This window comes from Haliotis rufescens, unplaced genomic scaffold, assembly GCF_023055435.1.
Source record: "Haliotis rufescens isolate VD_foot unplaced genomic scaffold, xgHalRufe1.0.p SCAF_8, whole genome shotgun sequence".
Lineage (NCBI taxonomy): Eukaryota > Metazoa > Mollusca > Gastropoda > Lepetellida > Haliotidae > Haliotis > Haliotis rufescens.
In genome coordinates, this window is record NW_025964372.1 from 22,342,502 (window position 1) to 22,370,242 (window position 27,741).

At 38.6% G+C, this 27,741-nt stretch overlaps 1 protein-coding gene across 6 annotated transcripts in view; it reads right to left on the reverse strand.

Moving 5' to 3' along the window:
• The window catches only part of LOC124139326 (tyrosine-protein kinase Abl-like), a 97,163-nt gene that overhangs the window by 29,957 nt on the left and 39,465 nt on the right, over positions 1-27,741 (reverse strand). The window contains exon 1 of one of the 6 annotated variants that reach the window (XM_046506326.2): positions 23,836-23,970. The exons of the other annotated variants lie outside the window; for them this stretch is intronic. Within the exon in view, the coding sequence (XP_046362282.1) occupies positions 23,836-23,872 (37 nt within the window). The 5' untranslated portion in view covers positions 23,873-23,970. Of the gene's footprint in view, positions 1-23,835; positions 23,971-27,741 lie in introns of those variants that run through there. 6 annotated transcript variants of the gene reach the window in all.

A 27,741-nucleotide genomic window follows, 5' to 3' on the forward strand; every position in this document is an offset into this window, starting at 1 on the left:
ACTAGTGGACTAAAACTGTTAGTTTCTATCACTGCATTCTAATTTCTTATTTACAAAAATTAAAACACACTCTAATCCCAATCCTTTCGCTCCACCCTACCATGTACTGTTAATTTCTTTCTTCACACATAACAAAATGCCAGCATCAAATAATAACAAATGTAAAGAATCACAGCAATGGGATGGGATTCCTCCTTTCAGACAAATATTTAAAGATAACCTGTTCAAACGAATTGGCCGAGAAGTTAAGGATGTCAGCCACACAAGGAGGCCAGCACTGATAGCAGCACAGATCTAAATATGGGCATCCCAGCCACGTGGTTGTATATTGCTGTAATTGTGCAATCTTTACTGATCCCTGTGCACAGAGAATGTGTAATCCCCATGACATTCCCCCTAACAGGACGGCTGGCTGTCTTACTGGCCAGACAGAGGAGCTCCTCTGCTGGGGAAAAACAGCAACATCCACACTTTTCTGGCGAACCCTACCCCAGTGGGGAAATGTGTTAAAGGAAGAACCATGTGTTATGTTGTCATGCTTCTCATAAAAAGGGTTTTATTGTAGCTGTAAGAATCTGTTTGTTGCTTTTTAAATAAGTCCATGTTATGGTTCTAGACCCTGGTTTGTATAACTTCCGTGACACTGTCAACGACTGCAATATATTTCAAACAAAACATTAATAATGAGATAAGACCTGCAAATATTGTGTCAAACATGAACATGTTTTGAAACAAATATACTTGATTTCATACTTTTTTCCAGGAATCATAATTAACACCGATTCTAGGGATGTAACAACTAGGGCTGGGACGGGTAACTCGGGTACTCGGGTACTCGGGTCGGGTAGGTACTGAGTAGGACCTGGGTACCCACAGGACTACCCGGGCCCGTGGTTAGTCACGTGATATATTGTTTCATGACAAAAATTCACAATATAACTACATGGTTACACGACAATTTTAAGTCTCTAATGTTCGCATTTCTTCATGACTATGAACACGTTCCTTCTGACTTATATATGTTTGAACAAAGCTAAAATGTCAGTCAACTTCAGTGTATGCATGACCACATCGTTTTATACATGTATCTCAATACATTCTGCTAGGGCTATACTGTCAAACTATTCCCAATCGGACATTTTGTACCTATCTCTTGACACCAACAGCAGGTACCCGGGTAGGGTCAGGTAAAAGGGGTGTGGGTAACCGGGTAGTGAAATTGGACTCGTCCCAGCCCTAGTAACAACATACCTATAGAATATGTTTGGTCTAATAACACACATTTCAATACTATCTTACTGAGCTGCCTTTTTTAAAGCATATCTTAACATTGTACAAGTCAAAAGAAGGAATTACAACTGCATCACAAAGCAAATATCACTACTGAGCATGCATCTTGGTAAAATCAGTAAAAACAAAACAGTATGGCCGATATGTCCCAAAGTACATCATCTCCCAATTACCAAGGGTCAAGGTGTGACAGGTCTGAGCCTAATAGTGCATCCTACACTATACCCAAACTTCAAACTATTGCAAAACAGCATCCTTTGATCCTCCCCATCTGACATGCATACCCAGTCATTCATCAACTGCCATGGCACTGGAATCTCCCCTGGCATGTTGCTATCTTCCAGAGCAGGAACACCTCCTTGTAGACACAACAAATGATAGTGGTAACAAGGGACTATCCCCATCTATCTGTTACTATCACAATCCCAGTAGAGATAGACACAATGTTATCAACAGCTCAGCCCAACCCATGGAAGCCTCTCTGAAGATGGAGGTTTCACTACAAGACTCAATCGCATGCTGTAACCACACTGAATGGAAATTTCCTGCAATCATACCACTGTTCACAAGTTTACACACTTCAAGATTTATCTAGCAGACTGAAGAGCTTGTAAGTGGGTGAGTTTGCTTTACTATCAGGAGTGTTGCAGCAACATCATGAGTGAAGAAGCCCAGAACTGACTCCACAGATTGTACAGCAAATTGTACAGTAAACTGCAAACCAAGTTCTTGATGACTTGGTAACAACCAACTAAGTCAACCACAAGGCTAAACCTTTGGGAAAATATTAAAATTGAATCCAACTCAAGTCAAAACTGCTTTAGTTCTAGGATTAGCTGCTCTTTTATCCAATTTTTTAATTATTTCTGGGACTAAATGTTACCCAAGCAAAAGTTACCCAACCACCCTGAGGCAGAACTACTTCCAAATGAACTGTGTAAATCCTATATATCAAATATCCTGGCAAGAGTATTCCAGCACTATTTCAACAAACCCTACATAAGCCACGTCAATCCCCTCTATTGGTGAACACAAGGAACTATACATCAAATATTGCCCTTTTGATATCCGGACAAGATTATCTACCTTCCTCATAAATATTCCAGCAACATTCCAACAAACCATACAACTACAATATACAGACAAGCAGGTCTATCCCTCATAGAGACTGATGTATAATATTTCTGAATCGTTATTTACATGGCCGTCTGCAGCAGCCTCTCCCACAACAGTCCATGCCGGCTCCCTCTCCAGCTGCTACCTATCAGGAATGTGCCGCCATCACATCAACAATCTGTTTTGTCAAATATCAAACCTGCTACCTCACTGTTCTCCCACTATGCCACAGCTGCCTATCCTTCGGCTATCTGTGATATGGATGTACCCACACTGCACTGGTTCATGCTGTGCCCAGATAAAAAACCCAACTATTATTTACACCAAGTCTTATGGCAAATATACCATAGGGGAAGAAGTCCTTAACATGGATACTGCAATGTCTCCGAGACGTTTTACTATAACGGCACTACACTAGTACCTCAGCATAATGTTAGATAGCATGATCAACGAGCCATTCATCCATCCATTTATAGACTAACGCTTATGTCTCTGAAAATGTATAATTTTGATAGAAACAAATAATTCCATTTCAATTGAAAAGGAGCCCCAGTGAGATGGGAAATTCCTGAACCTGAGGAAAAAGCCTAGACTTGCTTCATTTAGGGCTTTTGCATTACAGAAAGGACTGGGCGGAAAGGGATAATAATGTGGTTCAGGGACTTTGAGACAGAGTAATCCATTTTTACTACCCTTGACCATAAAACCAATATGTATTGATGGAGGCAAGGAGCCACCAATCCATGTACTAGTTGACCAGGCAAACAAACCAATGGTTGACTGTGATCAAAAGCCATCCATCCATTTACTACACTTTATCAAATCAATGGTCCATAATGGACCAAAGTGGGAGCAAAGAGTCATCCGTCCATCCATTTGCTGCTCTCGACCACAAAACCAATGGATGATTTGTGAGCAAGGAGCCACCCATCCATTTACTTGAAATACTCAGCAGCCAATAGTTTAGAAAAATTCTGTTCGGACTAGTAATATCTGCTAACAATAATCCATATATATTATAACACATTCTGGCTAGTAGACTCAAAAGTTTTTGGCACAGACTGCAAAATGTCCTACCAATCAATTTTAGTCAGCTCTAAAGACAAGCATGGAGTACTGGAAAACCAATTCGGTGCCAGAGAGAGAGATTCAAAAAGAAGTTTAAGATCTACTTCACTGTTTTGACCTACAATTTGGTACTGAAATATCACTAAGAGGTTCTCTGACCAAGGACACCTGTCTGACACTTACAACATAGTTATGCATGTTAAATTCCTTCACATGTCCTACAAACCCTGTGATTCAATGTGCAGATGCACAATACATGCTTGAATATTCTGACAGCTACGATCGACACTTGGTAATAGACTCAAGTCGAACACCAGAAATACACAAGATTTTCCACAACATCTTTAATTGGTAAATGAAAGCATCCAGCCTGGAGATGCATCTTTGATAAACGGGGTACGGTAAATTAACTCCAGTTCTGCGAAGAATGGTCCAGCACCAAGGGCACAGGGACATAACAAGCCATGCAGCCAAAAAGAAGATGTGGGTATTTCGGGATAATCCGACCTCAGACAGCCTTGGGCTGTCACTCTCTGCCACAATTTGTGTAATGACTAGTTTCTCAGGGTTCAGTGTGTGGAGTCAATACTCAAAGGTCATAGTCTACCTTGCTCTCCTCTCTGGAATTCAATATCTAACATGACAATGTTATGAAAAATTCAGGTGATTGACGACATGGCAAAAGGTCACCAGTGGTGTTACATACTTGATTGTGAAGTCGTGAAACACACAGATACAGATGCAATTCCAAAATTTGAATCTTACATCAAACTAAGGTATACATATTACTAAACCCCATACGAGCATTATAAAGAAGTTGACATCCATAAATTCTCTTTCTTATGTGCATCACTTCCATAATGCCATTCAAAAACTCTATATGATCAGTTCCACACTGTAGTGAAATTTTAAGATACTGAAAGTCACAGGATGAGTGAGTGTGTCAGGTTTTAGCAGTATTGCAAAGTTATCATGGTTGGGGTCAGCTAGAATATGCTTACCACATTACACACAGGGAACTATCAAACCTTGAATCTCTGACCAATGAGGTAACACAGTTAGCCAGGTTAGCCCACCACCCAATATCAGGTTAGCCCACCACCCAATATCCAGGTACTAAGATCAACTTTGAAATGTTAATCAGGAATAGATACGGCCACTAGTCCCTTAGTCCGGGATCAGTGAAAGTTTTGGGGGACAGGTTGTTTTTCCCCCAAATCTAGTTATATTACAACAGCTACTAGTCCTAAATGACCTGCGGACTAGTCATATATGACCAGTGTGGTCTTTCCTTGTCAATGCATAAGTTCCAAAGACAGGTCAGACAGGTCAGACATGTCAGATTCGTCGTAAACTTAAGATAACTTAGTGCTAAGACAGAATCGAGGACAGATATAACAAAGATCTAAACACCTTTATGACAATCTTGGAGCTAAGACAGCTTCATGAATAGGCTTAATGCATCCAGGTTCTATGATTAACTTTGAAAAGTTAATGCAGGATTTGTTCCCATAGCTTTCAGAAGTACATACCTGATCTCCAAATAAGATCCTCAGAAATATCTAATCCCAAACCCATTCTTTCATAAAAACAGAATGAATAATAAACATGATAAACAAAGACAAAAAGCTGTAGGGGAAATGCAAATTATATTACAATCCCCTTCTTCAAAGAACATTCATATTCCATTATGACAACGCAAAGAGACAGTAACGGGATATCATAGGTTGGGCTGTGTTGATCTACAACCAGAGTACAAGACTTGTACATGAATACTACTGATGTGGCTGGAACTAACCATATCACTCCTTGGGTCCAGGAAATACAATTTCCAAAATAACTCATACATGCCAATGAGAAAGGTGTGGTAATCCCATACAATGCTAGCAGAACAACAGGACCCTGAAGCAAACAGCTTACCCAAACATGATGAAAAATAGGAAACTACATACATGTCAGAAGAAAAACACACTCTCTTCAGGACATGACCCATGGTATACAAGCAGCCACACACACACACATGCATGTTGCCATATAAGTAAAACAATCTTGAACGCAATGTGAAACCCCATTTCCCTTCAACACCTAAAAGGCTACATTCAAATACTTTAGGACCCCAGGACTCTTCTTAATTTCGAACACTGTTGACAGCCTGAAAATCAGTCCATCACTGCATGACACACATTCGGGTAGAACTTTTCAAGGTGGTTGATCATACATATCACAGAACAATCCACAGTCAGCACCCATTGTGGCCTCTGATCACTATTTAAATAACATTTTAGTGAGTGCATGTCTCTTTTTCAATGCAACACAACAAAGCAATACTCCAGCTCTATGTCCGCAGCCAAAATAATCTAATCTGGACCAGACAATCCAGCGACTGATAACATGAGCGATGATACATGCCGTCAGGGTACGATGACAAGCCAACCATCAAGTAACCGAGCCTGACCACCTGATCAAATTTGTCATTTCTTACCTCGCACAGGTTGCTGTGGAAACAACAATGAATCCACAAAGGTTCCAAATTTAGTGGCTTCTTGCAATGGGGTGCTGGGAGACACATTCTAACCTCAGGGACATCTCAGAATGAGGTACGCTTGTTATGTATATGAATCTCATTTGGGCATTTGTTCAGGAAAACACAAGTTTCCAATAAATACGATAGGATATGAAACCAGCGCTTACAGGCAATCACCAATATGATATTCCTGCTGACAATATAACATACACATTTATCAAGCAGCAGCTTGATTATGTCATGATTTTTACATTATGTGGCCAGAGCAGTGATAGAAATTGGTGCCAGTCTTAAAGTCCTTACCAAACTGCGCAATAGTTTAGTATCATAAGTACTTGTAGAAATTTGCCCCCTTTTTCTGCTTTTTTGCTATAAGCCATCATTATAAGGAACAGTGGATTAAAACAGTTGGTTTCTATCGCTGACCACCAGAATAAGGAAACAATGATTGTGCAACTCAGGAACCAAGTGGACAGAACTGGCCGTTGCCTATGGTACAGAACCAAATCTATGATACAGTCTTGGCCAACACCGTTCATCCTACCTACATGTCCACCGACATGTCTACCAACATCTGTACTCTATTAATCTTAATACAATTCTAAAAGTTAAATTACAACACTCAAAATCAATTTATTGGACTGAACCTTCTGGTTTGTGAAAAATTATAGACTATTACTATTAGTAGAATTGCTATTCTGAATCACTTCATATAATTATAACACAACTAATACACAGGTCAAAGCTAAGGAAATTGGAGATATAGGCAATTCTAAAATTCCTTTAAAAAACATCACATGAGGATAGAATTGGTGACTCTATTTGTGTGATCAAACCAAATCTGGAACAATTCAATGATTTATCAATTATCAATCAGGGATAGAAATTAGCACTAGCCCTCCAGTCGGGATGAGTTTTGTTAATGTTAAAGAAATCCTAAGGGCTAGTAGAATTTCAAACATTATTTATGTATTTATTTTAGAAAGTCAGAAAGTCTTGCTTCAGCAACTCTGGCAGTGATTCTGTCTCAGTTGACATACATAGCATGTACCACAGGATCACACTTGTCATCTATTACAGTGATCACACACAGACACACGCCACTGTGTTTAGTATTAACATCGCTTTGATGTCTTTTCCCACAAAACATCCTAGTAGCAGGACGACATCTTATCATACAAAAGGCCAACTGGAGAGAAAGAGCTTCCAAGTAGTACATAGTACAGAGAGGTGTCCAAAGAGCAACCCCTTTTGCCAGACATTCAAGAACTTTCTTTCAGCATCTGCATATACCTGAAACCCAACATCATGATGATGTGTCATTTGACACGAGCAACATCAGGTTGTCTGCCTTGATTAAATATACGCAATATCACTCAGGATTAGTTCAGTATGCCAAAACAGATGGTCTAATGTCAAAAGTACTACTCTGTGTCATTTTACTTCAGGCAAATAAATCTTCATGGCTTACTTCTACCATCCCACAGTAGCTCTAGCTGTAATATTTTCTCTAATGAGAAGGGCAGTAAGTGAAAAACATTATTGGTTTAGAGTGAAACTCAAATCTCCAGCCAGTATCTAGACCTTGTATGAAGCATGTTACAGATATACAAGGTATTTTCAGCGAGTGAGAGAGAGAGAGAAAGTGAGAGTGAGAGTGAGAGAGAGAGAGAGAGAGAGAGAGAGAGAGAGAGAGAGAGAGAGAGAGAGAGAGAGAGAGAGATGTTTTACATAGCTTTTATCAATATACAAGAAATATTATTATATCATACATTTATATCTTGCAGGTATCCAGATCTGCTAAAAAGCAGTCTTATTTGTTCTCCAACCAGTGGATCTGTTTGCATTCCAGTTATCATTCTCAACTCCCTGGAGAGTATACAACCCAAGCTGCCTAGGGGTGCTAGAAGATTTTTACATCCACCTCACATATCCCTGCTGGGTGAACAGAGGCACATTTGAACGAAGTCCCAGGGGGACATCACAGGTTTTGACACTTGTGTTTTGGGTGTATGTATGTATTCAGCTTGCCACCATCTGATCATCTACTGGGCTTGACACTATCCTGACAGCACAGCATGGACTTGATATTGTATTTTCAACTTGCTCCACCTCATCCATGCTTATATTCACAAACAGGTCCATCTGAAGACTTACATTCTACACCCAACCATTACAGAAGGCCTCTGACCCAAGACCATACACACCCTCATGTTAGACTGAGATTATGTTCCAGATAAATAAATTACCATCAGTATTTATGCTATCGCAGGGGAAATTTTTCTATTAATATTCATCCCCAATCTGTCGCATCATCTCTAGTCTTGCCCTTACTTCCGTCTGGCTTCCATTATTTGATGATGAAAGAATAATTCATTTACAAACTTGATGTGACCCTGTGCAGTCTGGAGCCTCATTACATAAGCCACAGGCTACAGGGCACACAACATTGTGTCGAGTTGGCAGATTTTACCCCCACAACAGGATATATTCATGGAGTGCACACCAATCCTTAATCCATACCAGAAAGTGGCATAATCATAGCAATACATGCTCATCCCCAAACAGGTATCTGTAAACTAGATTTAACAAAATGTGCTGATTTGGCAGATTTTAACCTGACATGATGACATATTCAGTAACAAGTTTGTTTTGTTTTTGTTGTGTTTTTGGCTTGTTTAATGCCACACTAAATATTCCAGCAATATGACTGTAGTCTGTAAATAATCGAGTGATTGATGTCATGAGCATCGATCCACGCAGTTTGCGAGCTTGACCACATGAACCCATCAGTCACCAAATACGACAAGCATGATCACCTCTTACAGCAAGAATGGGTTACTGAAAACCTAATCTAACCTGGATCTTCAGGGGTCACACACCATGCCTGAATACATTAAATACAAGAGTGTATTCAAAGTAATAAACATGATTTTATCTTAATTTCAGCACGTCTTCTAAAACAGGTGCAGGTCTCAAATCCTCAACTCTAAAAATGGGCCTCAGAAACATTCTAGGTGTGACAACCAATCACCTTAACCAGTTGGTCCATCCCTCATGTCTGAAGGTAACAAACAAGTATTTGAAGTAAGTGATGTGGGAGCTATCATCCAAGCATTAGGGTTCAAGATCACACTAATGCAGCCAGGCCACAAGTGGGAAGAGCCATCAGGGTCACAAACCAAATGCTTTACAGTAATTTGTCATCCAATGTATTTCTCTACCCAGAGAAGCAAAGAGTATTGATGATTATATACATTCCTTGGGGCTGAAATGGATTCAAAGCACTTTGTGTGAATACTGGAAGCCCCAGAGTACAGGGTTCATTAACACTGGACATCTCAATTAATTGGAGGCTTAAGTCATATCCATTACACCAATCCAAACTCTCTTCCTACATTTTACAACTCTTGCCACAGCTGTTTGTGATTTTCTTTAACACATGTGATAAGTTGTAGACACGAAGAAGAAAATTTTAATTATGCAAGATTCTGCTCCATTTAGAAAAAACTGATTTGTTGAAAATGTCATGACAGCATGTGCAGGTCTTTAACCTTAGCCAGATGGAAAGCCTCTCACAAAGTCTGGGGAACTGGGAGCAATGAGTGCACACCATGGGGCTCCAAACTCAGGCAAATAGACAATTGGAAAATATGCACAATTCAATGAATACACCAAACATTATTGAATGGGTTTTGCTTAGTTTCTAAATATTAATTAGCTCTTTAAAAAAATCCTTTTAAACAGAAAGAGATCAATGTGCAATTAATTATTTGGTAAGAATATCTTTCCCATTCATCTGGGGCCTCAAAGAGGTCCTGACATGTGCCTTTCAATGGAGATGGAAAACAACTGCCTGACAAGCCATAAGCTCTGTTCTGGCTGGAGAATAAATAGAGCAGTAAAACTGACGTTATCTCCCCATTACAATACACAGAGCTGCTGGACAAGTCTTGTGGAGGAGATGAAAGAGAAATGAGGGGACTATCTGTCTATATCTTTAGGTTACAACACAGATACAGTGTTACTGGGACATGGGTATGTTACACTACAGTCTAGGACAGACACAAGTGACACTGTGTAAGTGAAAGGTGTGTCTATATAAAGAAAAATAATATCTACTGTGTGGTGTACAGACCTCGGACAGATACAAGTGTCACTTTGTCTGCACAAAGATTAATCCTATCTACTAGTGGTGTAACGCTACCTGTCTATGTAAATAAAAATAATATCTACTGTGTGGTGTACAGACCTGGACAGACACAAGTGTCACTTTGTCTGCACAAAGATTAATCCTATCTACTAGTGGTGTAACCCTACCTGTCTATGTTAAGAAAAATAATATCTACTGTGTGGTGTACAGGTGAGGTGAAATGGGGTTTAACGTCGCGTCCAAGATTATTGCACTTATATAGCGACGTGCATGTACGAGTATGTGTTTGTGTGGCTGCTTGTACTAGTCCGGACTGATGCCGATTTATAGTGCTAGCTCACTGAGATACCATGCCGCAGTTTTAACATGAATACCCCACTCAGACACAGTAAACTGACTCCGAGCCGACCAGACCTTGTTTTAGCCCCTTAATGCCGAGCGCCAGACAGGGTAACAACAAGTACCATCTTTTAACGTCTTTTGGTATGACGCGGCCGGGGATCGAACCCCGGACCTTCCGCTCTCCGGGCGGACGCTCTACCACAGGACCACGGAGGCGGTCGTGTGGTGTACAGACTTGGACAGATACAAGTGTCACTTTGTCTGCACAAAGATTAATCCTATCTACTGGTGGTGTAACAATATGGCAATACAGGCCATTCATACAATACATTGACTTACGACTACTGTTTTGCGATACATTTGATACATTTCATTACAAGTTATATTGGTGAATAAAAACAGAAAATTTCAACCAGCAGCTCATGCAGATTCTCTAGTGTTTCATGGTAGGATATAACATTCACAGTGCCCTCTACCAATTTGATTCTGCCCTACTATGTCCCATCTTTGATCTCTGAAATTTATTAACAAATGATTAAGGGTTACGAATGTATCATATCGAGACCCCATCGTATGGTTACACCTCTACTGCTTGACAAATACAATTGACACTTTCTCTCTGATTGGTTTGTCTATATAAAGAATATATCTACATATTATCCTACACTATCTTTATTCAAGAAAAGATTTTCACATTTTGAATAGTCAATTTAGGGCACATTAGAAATAAATTAGTTGAATAGTTCAAACAATGTGGCCATGTAATTAATTGAACCCATGTTAACTCATTGACAATCCAACACACTATCCACTGGGCTCTTGGTGTGGGATGTGTAAGTGTCCAATCTGATCTCCAGGTTGACATGCAGAGCTAGTGCAGACTTCCTCTTGGAGTCAGAGGGACAGAAACCTGTGCAAGATTCAACTCTGAATGTAATTGATCCAATTCCAGGTCAATATACATACACTGATGCTATGCTATGGAGAGAACCCCAGCCTTAGAAGAAGACCAGCCCAGAATGAAGCCATGAAGTATTCCATCAAATGTCTCAAAGTAACTGACCGTTGCATAGCAGAGTCAAAACTACCATTTATTCCACCTGTCAAAGTAGTTCCATGGTTGTTGATAAAATAATGAAAGATCCTTGATTACAAATAGAAGACTGGAATTCAATGACATATCCAAGCCAAGGCCTTCCCTCCTGTTAATACGACAGTCTTTGAGATAGCCACCCTCTGAAGACAAGCAAGCACCTGCTTACAGATTATCAAATATCAGGGCTCTGAAAAGGTTCTTTATGCAATTGAGGGTAGTACCAACAACAAAGAAGTACTTAAAAACTGGAACCTTTATGATTTAATTTCCACCATCAGATTCTTCCGGTAGACAAGTATGTACATCCCAGGACTTCCTGTTGGCTCTCTTCCAAACAGTGATCTAATGCAGTCCTCAACAGAGCATAACACACACGTGATATCGGCTTTCACCGAGATTGAAGAGAACATACTTCTGAAGTCTTCAGACCTGAAGTTGACCAGCTATGCTTTCCTTTAGTCATTCAGTTCCCGAAATTCTGAACTGAGCAGTTCCAAATTGGCATCAATACTAATATTGATGTAGAAGAAGATTTATTGAACATAATCACCCACAGGGGGCAGGGTACAAAACATGAACATGACTAATTAAAAACATTGACATACACAATAGAATACAAATATTGCATGTTTAATATCAACGAGATGAAAGTCTCATGAAGAACATTATCATCTCCCAGTGACAAAACCTTATGAGAGACATGCATTTCTTACACACCTGTGGGTGAGAAACCCATTTGATATAACTGGTATCAAACATGTGTGACATTGAATTCCAGGACCATGATTGGCTACTCCAGGGTCATGACTTGAGGTCAGATTATGACGGACTACTTTACTGATCATAAGACATTGAAAGATAACTCGTGCTTCAGTCGATTGTTCGCCTACATCTATGTTGAATGTTATGGTTAAGAGTGTTACCCCTGGATGCCACAGGGACATATATGTCCCTCCTCTTCAACCCTCACTTCCAAGTTGAATAAAATTACATCACACACACTAATATAATTCACCATTTTTAATTCTGTGGGAAATTCCCTAGTCTGTGATATCATCCATCATCATTGCAGGAAAATCAAAATTACTGAAAATGACCTCTGAAAATTAGGTTCATCAGAAATCTGATTTTACCTTAACATCAGTCATATCTAATAACATTCATATCTTAAATCTTGACATATTATGTATCTTTGTAGTTTATAGAATACTATCACTGTTTCTGCATGGAGCATTTGCCAAACACTGTCCTTTATAGACAGTCTCATGTCCTTAACCAAATATAGTTTTAATATCCTACATCAACCATCTCACATCCCTTCCCAACATAGTTTTCATATCGTACAGTGACAGTGTCACACCCCAAAGAGACTTTTACCCAACATATACCATATTCTGAAATGTGAGACTCAATCAAATCTGTGATGTTGCTAGCAGGACATTGGTGCTGATTGACTATTGTGTTGATACCATGACACTACCAATAACTGTCATAATCAATCATCTACACTGGATCACTGATTGGATAAGACTAGACATCACAGATTTTGGTTTGGCCAATGGCATCCACTATTTGCACACAAAGAGATGACAGCCATCAGTGAATAAACTAATCAGTTGTTCTCAGATAGTTTCTGCAATCAAATCGCATCATCAACACAAGGTCATATGCTCAAACATTATTTAATCTTTTCACCCATTTATTTGACTACATTAGAAAACTACAAGTGTCATATGTAACAGTATCATTCTTCCATACAAAAAGTTAAACCATCACATCAGATAAACATAAATAATATTTTCATCAAACTTTTGAACCTAGTACTTGTGAGACATTATACAACCTAGGTTAGAAAAAACAGACTCAAAACTTTATTGTGAGACCTCAGCTAATGACAACGGAAACTGTGTCTCCTCACCATGTGTTCCTGAATTCTGATGGAGCAAAATATGTCCCTGTATTTGTTTACCAGCAGCCTGGAGACCTTTAAATATTCCCAAATGTAAGGAAGGGCAGAGGAAAGATCCTGACATTCTTCACAAGACTGTAAACTGAACCAGGTAGTGTGGATGAGATTACATAATACTAGACTCGCCAGAATACAACCTGTACATTGACCTTGTTCAAAAACAAAAGTAGCGTACACCCTTGAAAAGTGCCACTGACTATTGTATGTTCCACAAAACAATCTAAGACCTTGCACTATGTTAAAGCATGGGAGTTACATAGATCCAAAGATCCCTTTGTGGTCTAAGAATCTACTGTCATTGTACAAGAACCTAAATGCTACAACTAAGTCTTTGTCAAGGTATGGGAGTTACGATCACCCTAGCGCTAAGATCCCTTGGAGGACTAAAGACTGACTGGGTGTCATTGAACAAAACAACCTAAGCGCTATGACTGTCATAAGTCTATGTTAAGGTATCAGAGTTACAATCACATTAGTGCTAAGATTGCTTTGTACAATGGCATCCAGGTCTTCAGTGTGCAATTAGGTTTTGCTGGGCCAGCCATAAACTAAATTTTACTGTATTGAAGTGTAACAACTTCCTTCAGCCTCCCATACTTGCAACGAACAGGACAGTTAAATGTGTATGATAACATCAACTACTGTTTAAGCTTACATCAACCCAAACCTGGGCCAAACTGGGATCCCTTAATGCAGACCTGCCACACACTGCAATTGGTACCTCTGGGATATTGTTTCTGGAGATTGTCTATGAGCAAGTCTCATCTCCAACTGTCACAGCCACCAACAAGACAGGCACAGGCCACAATGGCATTAATTCTGTCAAGTCAGAATCCGACTCCTGGTCACAATAGCTGGATCCCATTCCTAATTTTCTACTCAACTTTACACCTCTTGGAGCAAACATGGATACATTAATTACATCCTCTAAGATTCTATTTAACCAGACACAGTTAAGCCTATCCTATTTGCAATGGCCAGTCAATAATATTTACCTAACATAAAGCAGTGGGAATGCAGGTTGATAGAAAACTGAGGATTATTGACATGCCCTATGGAGTCTCAGACACCCTCGTACTACACAGGCAATGTTGTCAACTTTTCATGAGCGCTGTCCATTGTGACTACACTTGTATGATATAGAAAATATTACCCTGTAACATTTTGCAAGTCAGGCTTCACTTGAATATAATCATAATGGATTAATGTCAAGTTTGATATTGACTAAGACAAATCCTACATTCAACAACTGCAAAGGCTTAACAATTTTGCCTCGAAATGGGTGAATTGAGCAATACCAAACTTAAACATTTATTTAAGTAATCAACTCGCTAACTACAAGAGCCAATTGTATTATCTCATGCCCCCCAAAATACTTTCTTACATCGACAGCTGTATGGTCCCAAAAATGAACAGAAATAAGACTGTTTAATGAATCACACATACTTGTCACCACTACATCAAATTAGGGACTGCTTTTTGTGTTTGTTTCACCAGACTTCATTCAAGCCAACAAATGAGACTAGCATGGTGAACATTCAAAGAGTCTTATAACTAAAACATGAATAGTATGTTGGACCTCTGAGTGAGTGAGTGAGTTTTATGCTTCTTTTAGCAATATTCCAGCAATATTACAGTAATATCACAGCAGGAAACACCAGGCATCGTCTTTCAACATTGTACCAATGAGGAACTGGGAATGAAAGGCCAGTACTGTCTACAAGGCATGCAGCTAGAGCCTATGTACAATAGCCTACACATTAAGCCCTTCCTCTGGTCATCTTGCAGTCTGCTATTGAAACAATCACTGGTAATACCACAAGCCTCCACAATCCCAACCAGGCCAGGAATGTTGGGGTGGTTTTCCTGTTTTCTTAAGCACCATGTCCGTTTCTGACATCAGACTCAATCTAGCTCAACATTGTTATCATTAGTGGGAAACTTGCTGGTTGTCCAGGGGGGGAGGGGGAGAGGGAGAAAGAGACAGGACATGTACAATGTTCTGTAGCTATACTGGACTATCAGCTGACTTCATATGACCTTTAATAATAAGGATAGGGCTGTATCAGAATGCTAGATTCATCAGTTTCCTTGTTTCAGAGTTATGTCACAATTTGGCTAGCATAGTGGGAGGAGGGCATTGACATGACTGCTGTATCTTTCAATGAAGCAGAGAGACCACATTGATGAATGAGAAGATTGATGTTCATATGCGATGATGTAATAGATGTAGAGCAGGGGTCCGGAAAATTTAAAATCCCAACCGGACATTTACATTTATGCCACGCCCCCTTCAAACAGCGTGTTTTAGTACGACTTTTTACACACAAATTACAAGTTGTTACGTATTCATAATATGATGAATTATGAATTGTTTCAATTTAAATTGTTTAATTCACCGGACAATTAATAACAAATAATATCATTTTAGATATATATGGAAAACATATGTTTGTTTCTGTTATAATAACGATCTGTCAACGTTGTGAACGGTCTAATTAATATTCATGAGTCTGCTCAAGTGTACGCGTTGTAACATTTGGATCGAGACTATTATCCCATATTTGGTTATCACGTGACCTCACGGGAAAAGTGTTTTTTTTAAACTAAAGATTATTTAAAAACAAGACAGATAATATAATCCTAAATCCTAAACTATCGTTGATAGCAATAGTTATTTGAATACTTTTTCATCTGTACTTAATTATTGACCATAAAAAAAAAATGATATCAATCGTCACAGAAAGCAAAATGGCGGTCAATCAAGATTCAATATACGACTAGCTACTGAAAACAATAAAATCTGCAAATCCTCATAGTATGTCAGCCAAGGAAAGTCGTTAGCCACGACTTACAAAATGATCATTCAGACTTTGAGGGTTTGGCAGATCCGCTCGACTGATCTGCATCGGTCGACTAGCTGTCGTCACGCTTTGGCTTCTTGTCTGAGGTTACGTATCTTAGCATTGTGAGGATAATGAGGTACATCGATGATGCAAGGTATTTATGTACAGTTGTAAACACATATTACTCAAATTAACCAAATGTTCTCAGTTATTTATTCCTCAATTAATCAGTGTCAACTCAGTTTATTGCCTATTACAGTGATTGACCGATTGTCATTGTAGGTACGATGTATTTACAGCAATCAAAACAAACAAAGCTTGTCAGTGTAGATAATCTTCAATGTGTTACAACTGCAGACAGAAACTGCTCAGTCCTAACTGTTGATCATGTCCGGTCAAAATTTAAGAATGTCCGGACAATACTTTTTAAAATGTCCGGACAGAAAAATTTAAATGTCCGGTAAGCAATATTTTAAACCGGACATTTGAGATTCCCAATCGGACATGTCCGGCGCATATGACGGTTTCCGGACCCCTGATGTAGAGTATTCGCAACAATTATATACATTAATGGAAGAAATTTAAAAATATTATTTATCCAAACAGTGATAATTAACCATCCAAACACATCTGAACTTCCATAGGCCTTCAAGACACCTTCTACTAACTGCCTGCTCCTCATTTCCACACCTGCTGGCATGCTTCTATTGAGTGAGTGAGTATGGTTTTACGCTGCTTTTAGCAATATTCCAGCAATATCACGGCGGGGGACACCGGGAATGGGCTTCACACATTGTACCCATGTCGGGAATCGAACCCGGGTCTTCGGCGTGATGAGCAAACCCTTTAACCACTAGGCTACCCGACCGCCCTGCTTCTATTGAAGATGGGGGCAGTCGGGTAGCTTAGTGGTTAAAGCGTTCGCTCTTCACGACGAAGACATGAGTACAATATGTGAAGCCCATTCCTGGTGTCCCCAGCCATGACATTGCTGGAATATTGCTAAAAGCGGCTTAAAACCACTCACTCACTCACTCAATTCTACTGAAATTCATGAGGTTTTATCAGAATTTTATTTTTCATCCAAAGACACTAATATTAGACTTTGCTTTTTGTTTCAACCACAAGGATCAAACCAAGGTCTTTGGCCAGCTAAGTTGATACTAGTTCCATCTTCTCCATGAATAATAAAGTATGAATAAGTGACATTCAGTCTGCTCCCTCAACAATACTAGACCAATGCTCAAAGTCCATAGAAACTTCTTTAGTCTTGGAAGTTCAGCAAATAATAGTCCACATATCAGTATATTTGTATCATCAACTAAACATAATGCCACAAGACAAGTTTGAGCTGGTTGACACAAAGGTTTTGTCACAGTTCAGAGTGTGTGAGTGAGTTGCGTTAAACGCCACTTTCAAAAGTATTCCAGTTATATCACGGCGTGTAAGCTTAATGAGGGTGGACAGCCTGAAGTGATGCATGTCTCGGACTTTTACCAGTTTGTTGAAACCCATGAGCATGGGTATGTTGCTGACTAACCTAGAAGCATACTGATATTCAAACCACGATCAAACTATGCACAGCAACTTGCAGTTCGTTAGACATGTGGTCCTCCCATGCCAACAACAAAGGTTTCAGCACAGTCTTCAAGTTAAGCATGTTTAGTGCTGATTTTGCAACACTTAAGCAGTAAACAAGAAGAGGTTCACCAAGAATGGGCTTCACAAACTGAATCAGAAAATCAATCCTGGCATACCAACCAATGAACTACCTCATGGCCTGTCTCTTTTAGAGGTGCGTAACAAGTGCAATGTTTAAAACCAAATGAACCCATCAATCATCAATTACAGAGGTGAAAATAAAATCAGTGCCAAAACTCAAAACCCAGACACCTCGAAAACTTGTACTTGTGACAGTTTAACATAGACATTTATCTTCAAAAATGACAGATACTATTATTTATCCCTGTTTCCCATATGGACAAACAAGACACATCAGATGTTTAGGGAAATATGATAGTTTTGCCTTCTTCACTTATCTATTACCTACAGCGAAACCACAGTCTGATAAGATACTACCAGCATGGGTTCCATAGGAATTTCAGGGCATAAGTATTTTCAGTCAATTTTACAAGCATACATATAAACTACTGGGATTTATCTAGGATTCTAAACTAAGTGCCCCTGGCAAGCAATTTGGGATAAAATTGTTACTTTGTTCAACATTTGGATTTTTATAAGTTGTTATTTTCATAAATTCAGGGATATTTTTACCCAGTATTTTGAGATTCAATGTATTATCCCCTATACTGGTCCTGTTATCAGTGCCAGGTTACCTCCACAAAGCTAGAAAATTAGGTATTAATTATTACATAAATTGGGAAATTTATTTTTTCAATTTACCAATTTTTAATGACATGTGCTGCAGACATTGGGCCAAAGTCGGCCTGTTAGGTCTAGATTAGTCCCTTGGAACATCTCTAGAGACATGCATAACATAAGAATCTAAAATACCGTATTCAACGTAATAAGCGCCCAGGGCGCTCTCAAAATTAGAAATAGGGGGGCTCTTATTAGAATATAATTTTGGTGAGAGAAAAAAGAGAGTTGAAAGATCGTAAATTCCGTGGTTTATGCTGACAGCCATACACGACAGATATATTTTCCAGAATTTAATTGCCCATAATTAAGGGTGCATATAACACAGTAAACACATGATTGCGTATTATACACGAATAAATAAGTCTTGTGTACATTGATCAATTGGAAGGGATGTTAATTTGGATTGTTCACAAGCCAATATATTAGCAAATATCGCTGTGGGCGCTTATTAGGAGGGGGCGCTTATTATGTCGAATACGGTATTATACTTGGATTCAAATACAGGCATGAAGGATCCAAGATGTTTAGTTGAATTATAAAAAAACAACAAGGTTAAGGACCACCCGATTCTTTCATATAAATGCCATGACAAGATTATTTATAGTAATATGAAAGAATCGGCGGTCCTTGACCCTTTTTTAGTAGGATGTTTATTAGTAGACACATGCCCAAGACATGTATCTACAGTACTAACAACTATGCCATTTCCCACCCCGTTTCAGTGAAAGAAATTTAACCCATCTAAATACACTCTGAGTCTGACAGTCACTGAAGATGGAATTGATCATCTAAGATGTCCCGCAACCATCCACTTCACAAATGTTTCATACATTGAGACCAAAACAGGGTCCAGAGATTTACTTTAGTCTGCGTGATCAGGTCATGGTCAATCTAGAGATTACTGCTACATGTCTAGGGTCCATTCTCCACATACCTCCTAAATGACCGCCCCACAACAAGCACCTGTTATGGCATCCAAGTCATGTCCAAGGGTAGCCACACAAGCTCTCTACCTACTAATGTTAGCAAACACACATGAAACACACAGAGGGGAATTAGCATTGGTTCTTGAGTCTTAGCCAAATGTCAATAGGTAGAAACCATGAGGAAATACTGGAATGATGTCCTAAGGGTAACTATTCGTTTGTAATGAAAGTATCAGAGCTATTTTCAAATCTAATAGTCAACTGTCACCTAAGGAGTTGAAAAATGTGGTTGCTGAACAATGGATGACCTGAAGTGATGCAGATCTCAGACATTTACCATTGGTGAAATCCACAAGCACGGGTATGGTGCTGACAAACCTAGAAACACAATCGGGGTGAACCAGGATTTGAACAGACGTTCAAAGGTTTCTGGTTTGCAACTCTGCAATGCAAGTTGCGGTTCATGAGATATGTGAAATAGACCAAGCAGGACTTTTGTTATACATCCAATTCAGATCTGCGTTTTCAGAAGAGTCAACACATATATATCTGCAAAACAAACATCTCAGAATATAGAAACATCACAGGCACCTTTACCTCCTTCAGTGAAACTTCATTGATTCCAGCCATCAACTTCATAACTCTCAAGGCTTTACTTGATACAAGCCATCAACTTTATAACTCTCAAAGCTCTATTCATGAACAGACAAAAATTTAAAAAACACACATATGGACTTATTGTAGATCAAAGTAAAATGGTTGTCTCATAACACAAACACTGTACAGAGCTATACATAAAGATCAAGGCATGTTTCCCACAAAGCCCTGATACATGTAGTAAGACATGCAGCAGATTACAGATCAATACCACTCCAGCTGGCCATGGGGGAAAATTACACTTCAACAGTAAACTGCCCATCAAACTTCCATAAAATCACCCACTTGTGACAACATACAGAATGGTCTATAGGGGAAATTGTCAGTGATCTGTACCGAGTTATCGAACACGCTCATAAATCTAACACCTTGGTGAGCGGCAAGTCGTTATGAGCAACTTTCATGCAATCACTAATGGCGGTATTTGGATGATGCATGGTGATTACTGACCTGGAAATTGAGAAAATAGTTTTTTATGGATATCTTTCTTCAGAATTATTGATTCTAATTTGTCCTACTTCGTATCTTGATTACTCTGTATGAAGTGATGCATGAATGATTGGCCAATTATTAATTTTATTCCACATATTCATTATCTCCAAGTTAGTTATTAAAACATTACAGACATTTTATTGCAAACCTGAAAACTTTATCTAGCTAAATAGTAAACATATCTCTTCTGTGATATCAGACAGAAAGCTTATGTCATATTTTATTATTTCATACATGAAGTACATTTGTGGCCATTTTTTCCAGAGCAGAGTATTGCCTGGTATCTGGCGATACGATTCATATCACACTACGGACTGGTGATACTACTGGTATCACGATAAACCGCTTCAAAAAATCAAGAAATGATGAAATAACTGAAAAACAGCAGTAACGCCTCTTTCTTCATACATTTATTAATTATTATCTCAAAAACTTCAACAAAGACAACTACAAGAACAAAACAGTTTTAGATGAAGGGATGGTTATTAAATGTAACAGTTAGTCGGCACCTCTTCAGCAAACCACGTCGTCAGGTTCTTACCTGGTGGCACTATGCTACTTCTGCTATTTCGGGAGGTGACTGTATTAGTTCCTGGTCTATTTATAGTCTATCTCGATCTCACAAACTGATGATTCAAGTATTGTGTGTACCTAAGTATTGATGATATCCCAGGTATCGGTGAATTATAACAGCCCTAATTTTTTCGCAGCTGGAAACGTTGATGTAAGGTAAAGCAATATTAACTCACACTCAAGACTTCAAATGAAGTGAGTTATTACTGTGGTAACTTACTCCACTGACGGAGTAAATGAATGGAGTTTTATGTCAGTTCCCTATCATGCCTATGTATCAGGAGTGGAGTGTTGAAGGCTTGGAACAGTCAATATTTCTCTTTATGCCTGCTGTAATTCACCAAACAATTAATATCCCAACACTATCCTTACTATACAAGTATCACACTAACATTGAAATTGTGCATGGAAGAGCCTGTAACCAGAGCAGGAAAGAGCCTAGAATAAAACCACTACTGACCTCAATAGTGGTTCCCTATTACAAATCATGATTTCGATCAGCCTGGAGGATCCATTTGACATGATGCAACTCCCCTTGGCTACATATTAAAGCCTATCCTTGCCGACATTCAACTTACATCCTAAACTGAAACACATGAAACACGCATTCCTACACTGATCCACAGCCTGAAGGTCAGTGGACAGAACACTGCCCAGAAAGGGAAGGTTGATGGTTTGATTCCTGGCCATGTCACACAAAAAGATGTTAAAAGATGGTACTTCATGTCAACCTGCCTGGTTCTTGGCATTAAAAGGACAAAACAAGAACTGATCTGCTTGGAGTCAGTATAACTATAAGCCAACAGTATGAGTCTTCATCCAACTTTGTGGGTACAATTTCATACTATACCAGCCACTAAGAGTAACTCTTTCTAGTGGTCTCCAACATTGTTTTAACAATTAACAAGCATACTCATGCATCCTACCAGGGACTGTCACCAGACATGTGTGGTTGTTATAATTGTGTGCCCAAGTCCTACGACTCGACCCAAGTAAAGACAGCTACCATGGGCTGTATTACATCAGACATGTGCTGGTGTGACAAAAATCTGTCTGCCTTAGTTCTAGGAGTCTTTACAGGTAATCACATAGCTAGTATGGGTACCTAACAGATCAATAAACGTCATTAGCAACTGGAACTCCATTATCGCCATATCGAGTGAGGAAAGAATGGATCTGCCAGTGGAGGGCAATCAGACAAGGCTGAACCCATCGGGAGGGCTCTTCGAGCTGTCATAAGAGCGCATCTTCAATCTGCAACTTATCAGACTCGACTCCCAATGAGCTTCTCATACCACAAGGATACATATCAGACTTGGTCATCACTTCCCGATGACAATTATATGATTACCATGGCCTGAGTCACATAGGAGGAGAAAGCATTACTAAATAGGGCTGCAAAAGATATGATCCTGTGTTTATGCCTAGCTTGGGAGGATTTATAAACAAATAGTGATAATGTAAATGTATTTCTGTATATACTGAAAATTTAACATATCTTTTGAAATCCCTAATTAATTTCATGAAATGTTATTTACAAAAAAAAAAGACACAGACACAGTATCCTCACTCCAAGCCAACCAGTCTTTGTTTTATCCCCTTAATGCCAAGTGCCAGGCAGGGCAACAAAAAACATCATCTTTTGCTATGACGCAGCAGGGGATTGAATCACCAAACATCTGTTCTCCAGAAAGATTCTCTATCCACACTACTCCAAGGAGACGGCCTACTCCCATTCTTATAACAATATTCCATCAATGTCACAGCAGAAGATCCAAGGAATGTACTCTTAGCATTGTAACCAGGTGATGACCTGAACACAGGTATTTAGAATGAGAAGGAATACCTTAGTCTGTCATACAGACCCTGAAACAAATATATCTAACACAGCACATGCAAGTCTTTAATAGTGCGTAAGTGAGTGAGTTCGGTTTTACCCCACCTTTCTCAGATAATTTAACAGCTGGCCTTTTTTATGTAAAATATGTTCAGAGACTAGATGTCAGTCTAGAAACACCCAAACCAGAAGAATTCAACATTCAACCCCATTACATTCCCATTCTGTTCTCAGCTCAGATTTGTTTCGTCTCAAGAAAAAAAGGTTCCTTAATACTTGAGGGTTCCCTTACAGACTTATTTATATTTAACCTTCCACAAAACTTGATTTCAGGGACTATATCAATATATGTTAGTCTAGATCAATGACTAAACGTAAAAATAAAAAACTTGATTTCAATGTTTCATATAAATATTTCAGTATCACAAATATTGATTTTCTTACAAGGCAAATCAAGCTAAAGACATGCGATTTACACCCAAATTTCTATCCTGGAGATAATTAACAATAAACAAAGTTAACAAGGTAAATAGTCCCTAAGTAAAGAATAAAATGATTCATTACCTGTCTGTTTTTTGTGAAGACCAAACAGCTTGAGCATATTTCTACTTAACAGTGCCGTCCTCCAGAAGCCAAATGAACTACAAACACCAGCTCTTTACCACAACACGCGACTCCAACATGTGATAAAGTTGCAAAGCGGCAGGAAATTATGACTCGTATTTTGAATATTTACACAACTGTTATCGCCCCACATCCATCTTGGTTTCAATGAGAAATCTTACTGAACTACTTCTGGTTTCGGAAGAGAACAATTACAGCAAGTGCAGGCTCTTAGCTGAGTTTTCACCATCTTGTTTGCCCACAAGAGCCACAGGTTTCAGAAGCTGATAGCCAGGGCAAACTCAAGTTGTTTAATGTCATTGTGTAATGTCGTGGTAGTCTATCATCTATTCATCCTCAGATAGGGAGTATGCGTTAGAGGGCAAAAGAAATGTAGGAAGTGACACAGGAATGTGGTTTTGCGTGACATATTCAATAAGAATGATGAGAGGGTTAAAAATAGTCATATTAACATCATAATGATCTTAACTCTGAATTTAATGAATATGTAATCATGATTTATATGGTGATGCATGAGAGGTGGGAATCTTTGTTTAAATACAGTTTCTGTCAGTGAAGGTCAGCTAAATATAAACACATGTGAGTAAATAAATTCTTCTGAAGCAGCCTATTGCTTAAATCAAGGCCTTTGTGCCTACCTGTCACCAAGGACATTGAGAATACTAAAGACCCTTTGCTATACCGTTAACAAGTAGAATGTGATGAGTAAGCCATATGTCCTTATTTACAGTGTTGCAGTAGCTAAATACATTCCATAGTCATGTCAACATGATCCTTGTAAAGATAAATTTCATAACAATTATGCAAATGTCGAGGAGTTGAGCCTATCTATAAGAGAAGTGTAGATCTAAGCTCCACGTGCCTGGAACAGAGGTTACCAATTAGCTTTATGTCACTAATTAACTTCCTGAAGTAGTCACAAGAGGCATCACATGTTCCAATTTTGGTCCACACTTGCACTGACTCCAGTAAATCACAACTCTCTTCTGTCCTATTAGCCAAAGTAATTACAGTGGATTTCGCACTCAATAAAATCAATTTTGTTTCACTACCTCCCTTCTAAAAAAGTCATGAAAAAATTTGTGGGTTTGAGAAATAGTCAACAGTGTTTGAAATTAAGCACACAATTATAGGGATCCTTGTCATGTGCCTAATGTTAAAGGTTAAAAATTAGGGGGATACCGAGATTCAAATACTATAAGAGCACACGTGAAGACCCCCTTCTCCCACCCCACCCAACACCACATCTTACTTTGTACACTGAGTCAATATTCACACATTCTGATTGACAACATGAAATTTCTATATAAATGAAGCCAACAATACAGTATTACTTTGTGTCTTCAAATTTACACGTATTTCATGAGCGTCCCTATCTTCCACCTAGCTCCTGTGTGATCACAGAAAAATCTGGCCAGTCTGTAGTGTGTGATTGTTTTTTAAAGCCAGCAGTGCTTGGGTGTTGTCTTACCAGGGTCAATATGGGATTTTTCATTCCGTTCGTTGATCACATGACAAAGGACCTGGTTTAGGACAAAATGTCTACTGTCAAACTCTTAGTCGTATGATCTGTACCAACAGTTACATATATCATAGTGACATCTCAATAAGTATACAAAGTTTAAATCCCCCTGATTACTAGTTGCCTACTGACAGAGAATGGGAGTCAGTGCATAGATGGATTGTGAAGTATTTAGCTGGGCAACTTGTCCTGCGTCACGTGATTACTTACAGTTAGAATCGCAGGAGTTCTCATGTTAATATGGGCTATTTGTCTCAGTAATTTTATAAATTAAAGAAGGCCCAGATATCCATGAAATTTTTGGCTACAGTATTTTAAACTTTCAACACTCTAACTTTATAACATCATTTATGAAAAGAACTATTTAAGCTTTTGTTACCAACATTAAACACTGTCAGCACAACAAAGAGAACTGGTTCATCAAATAATAGCAGTAATCAAAAAGTAAATTTTGAATATTTAGCACATGTAGTCACCAAGAAAACCCAAATGTCAATTATTTAATATTTTCCCTATGATTTTCCATTTGCATATTTAGATGCTGTCTATTCAGCCAAAACATTTTGTGGTTTCCAAAGACTTTAAGTGCAAATGTGAATTATCTACAAACAAATCTCCCTACCATAACCCATATCTCATATAGAGATCCTTACTCTTACCTCATCCAAGTAAAGATACACAGGTTCTACAACAACAGACCAACCCTAGTCCCAGCTAACACTGACACTAGCTAGAAGAGAAAACACTCCAGCCTTAACAAGTATCTTGTCCAAGGTAATGCATGATGAAAACCCATCAACTATCGCTGCCATGTCTCGATGTAAGTATTTATTATCAGTTGGTCATTTTCCAAACAAACAAGTGGGCCTGCTTGTCTCATCTGGTCTGTTTAAAGGGAACTTTATTTCCCTGACTGTCGTGTAAACATTCCATCTTGAATTTCACAAACATACTTAGTAAGTACTACACTACTTCACCACCACTAAACATCTGGCCACATGAAACATTTTGAACTCTCTTTATTTGAGAGTATGAAATTCGAACAATCTTAATTCAATTCAATGTTTATTGCATGAAAGGCCATAGACCTAAATACATGAAGTGTATACAATACAGTACAGGATCGTTTTACAAATACCTTCACTTGTTTTATTTAAATACATTTCTGTCCTTGGAGGCATATTTGAAACATAACATAACTGATTCTAAATCCTTTATAATTTGTGGTTGCATAAGACGATATTGTTGGAACTGAAGGTCAAATTACACATCTATTTGGTATGTATTGCTTTCGAATGTCTTTCAAGGAAGGAAATATAGAGATGAAATGATTCAGATCTTTGATATTGTTAATGTTACGATATGTACATAATTTTAAGATGTTGGAATTTTGTGGTGTTTCCCAGTATCAGCATTAAAGCCTTCTACATCCAACTTGAGCCTGAGCAAAATCAGTAGCAAATGTACACAAGGTCGAATCTGTTAAATATTCTGCTTCTACGAATCTAGCAGCGTTAGAAATTGGCACTAGTCCTGTAGTCTTTACCAAACTGCCCAATAGTAAAGGTATCCTAAGGACTAGTAAAAAATGGCCCATTTTAAGAGTTTTGCTATATGTTAACATTATAAGGACTAGTAGACAAGAACTGTTAGTTTCTAACCCTGTCTAGGATCTTATCTTAAAAAGTGTAGAAAATTCATATTTTCCCGGTAGTACCAGATAAAAATATAATAATCTGACAGACAAATAAATAAAGTCAACTTGTTCAATAATTACATATTTTGAGGTTATAACTATTTTGTTTCTTAATTCCGAACATTACAGCTCAGTATCTTTGTAAAGCTATTAATAGTAATATCTTGAAAACTGATCAAACACATTCTTTTCATCCTACAGTTTGTCCCAACTCCACAGCACAACAGTAATTACATGTGTTTATGAATCCATCCCTTTTTTTGTATAATTGGAGGCTGCAACACAGGTTATTTCCTGCTCGCTGAGAATCATAAATCCAGGATGTACAACTAATGTAAACAATCAGTTGTCTGGTGAATACATCCTACATCAACTCACATGAGAAAACGTATTATATCTACCCCATTGCTCTCAATGCTCTGATAATCACGTCAGATGTATTGTGCAAATGTGGATTACAACAGTGAAAGGACACCTTGCTGTACTTTAGAACTGATTAGCCATGCAACAAACAAATTCCCTAGATACACTCAGATTTGAACACCATAACTTTACTTTTACTGATGTCTTTGTTCAAAATGGGCCTCTGTTCACCCAGCAGTGAATGGGTACTCGGTAGGATGAGATG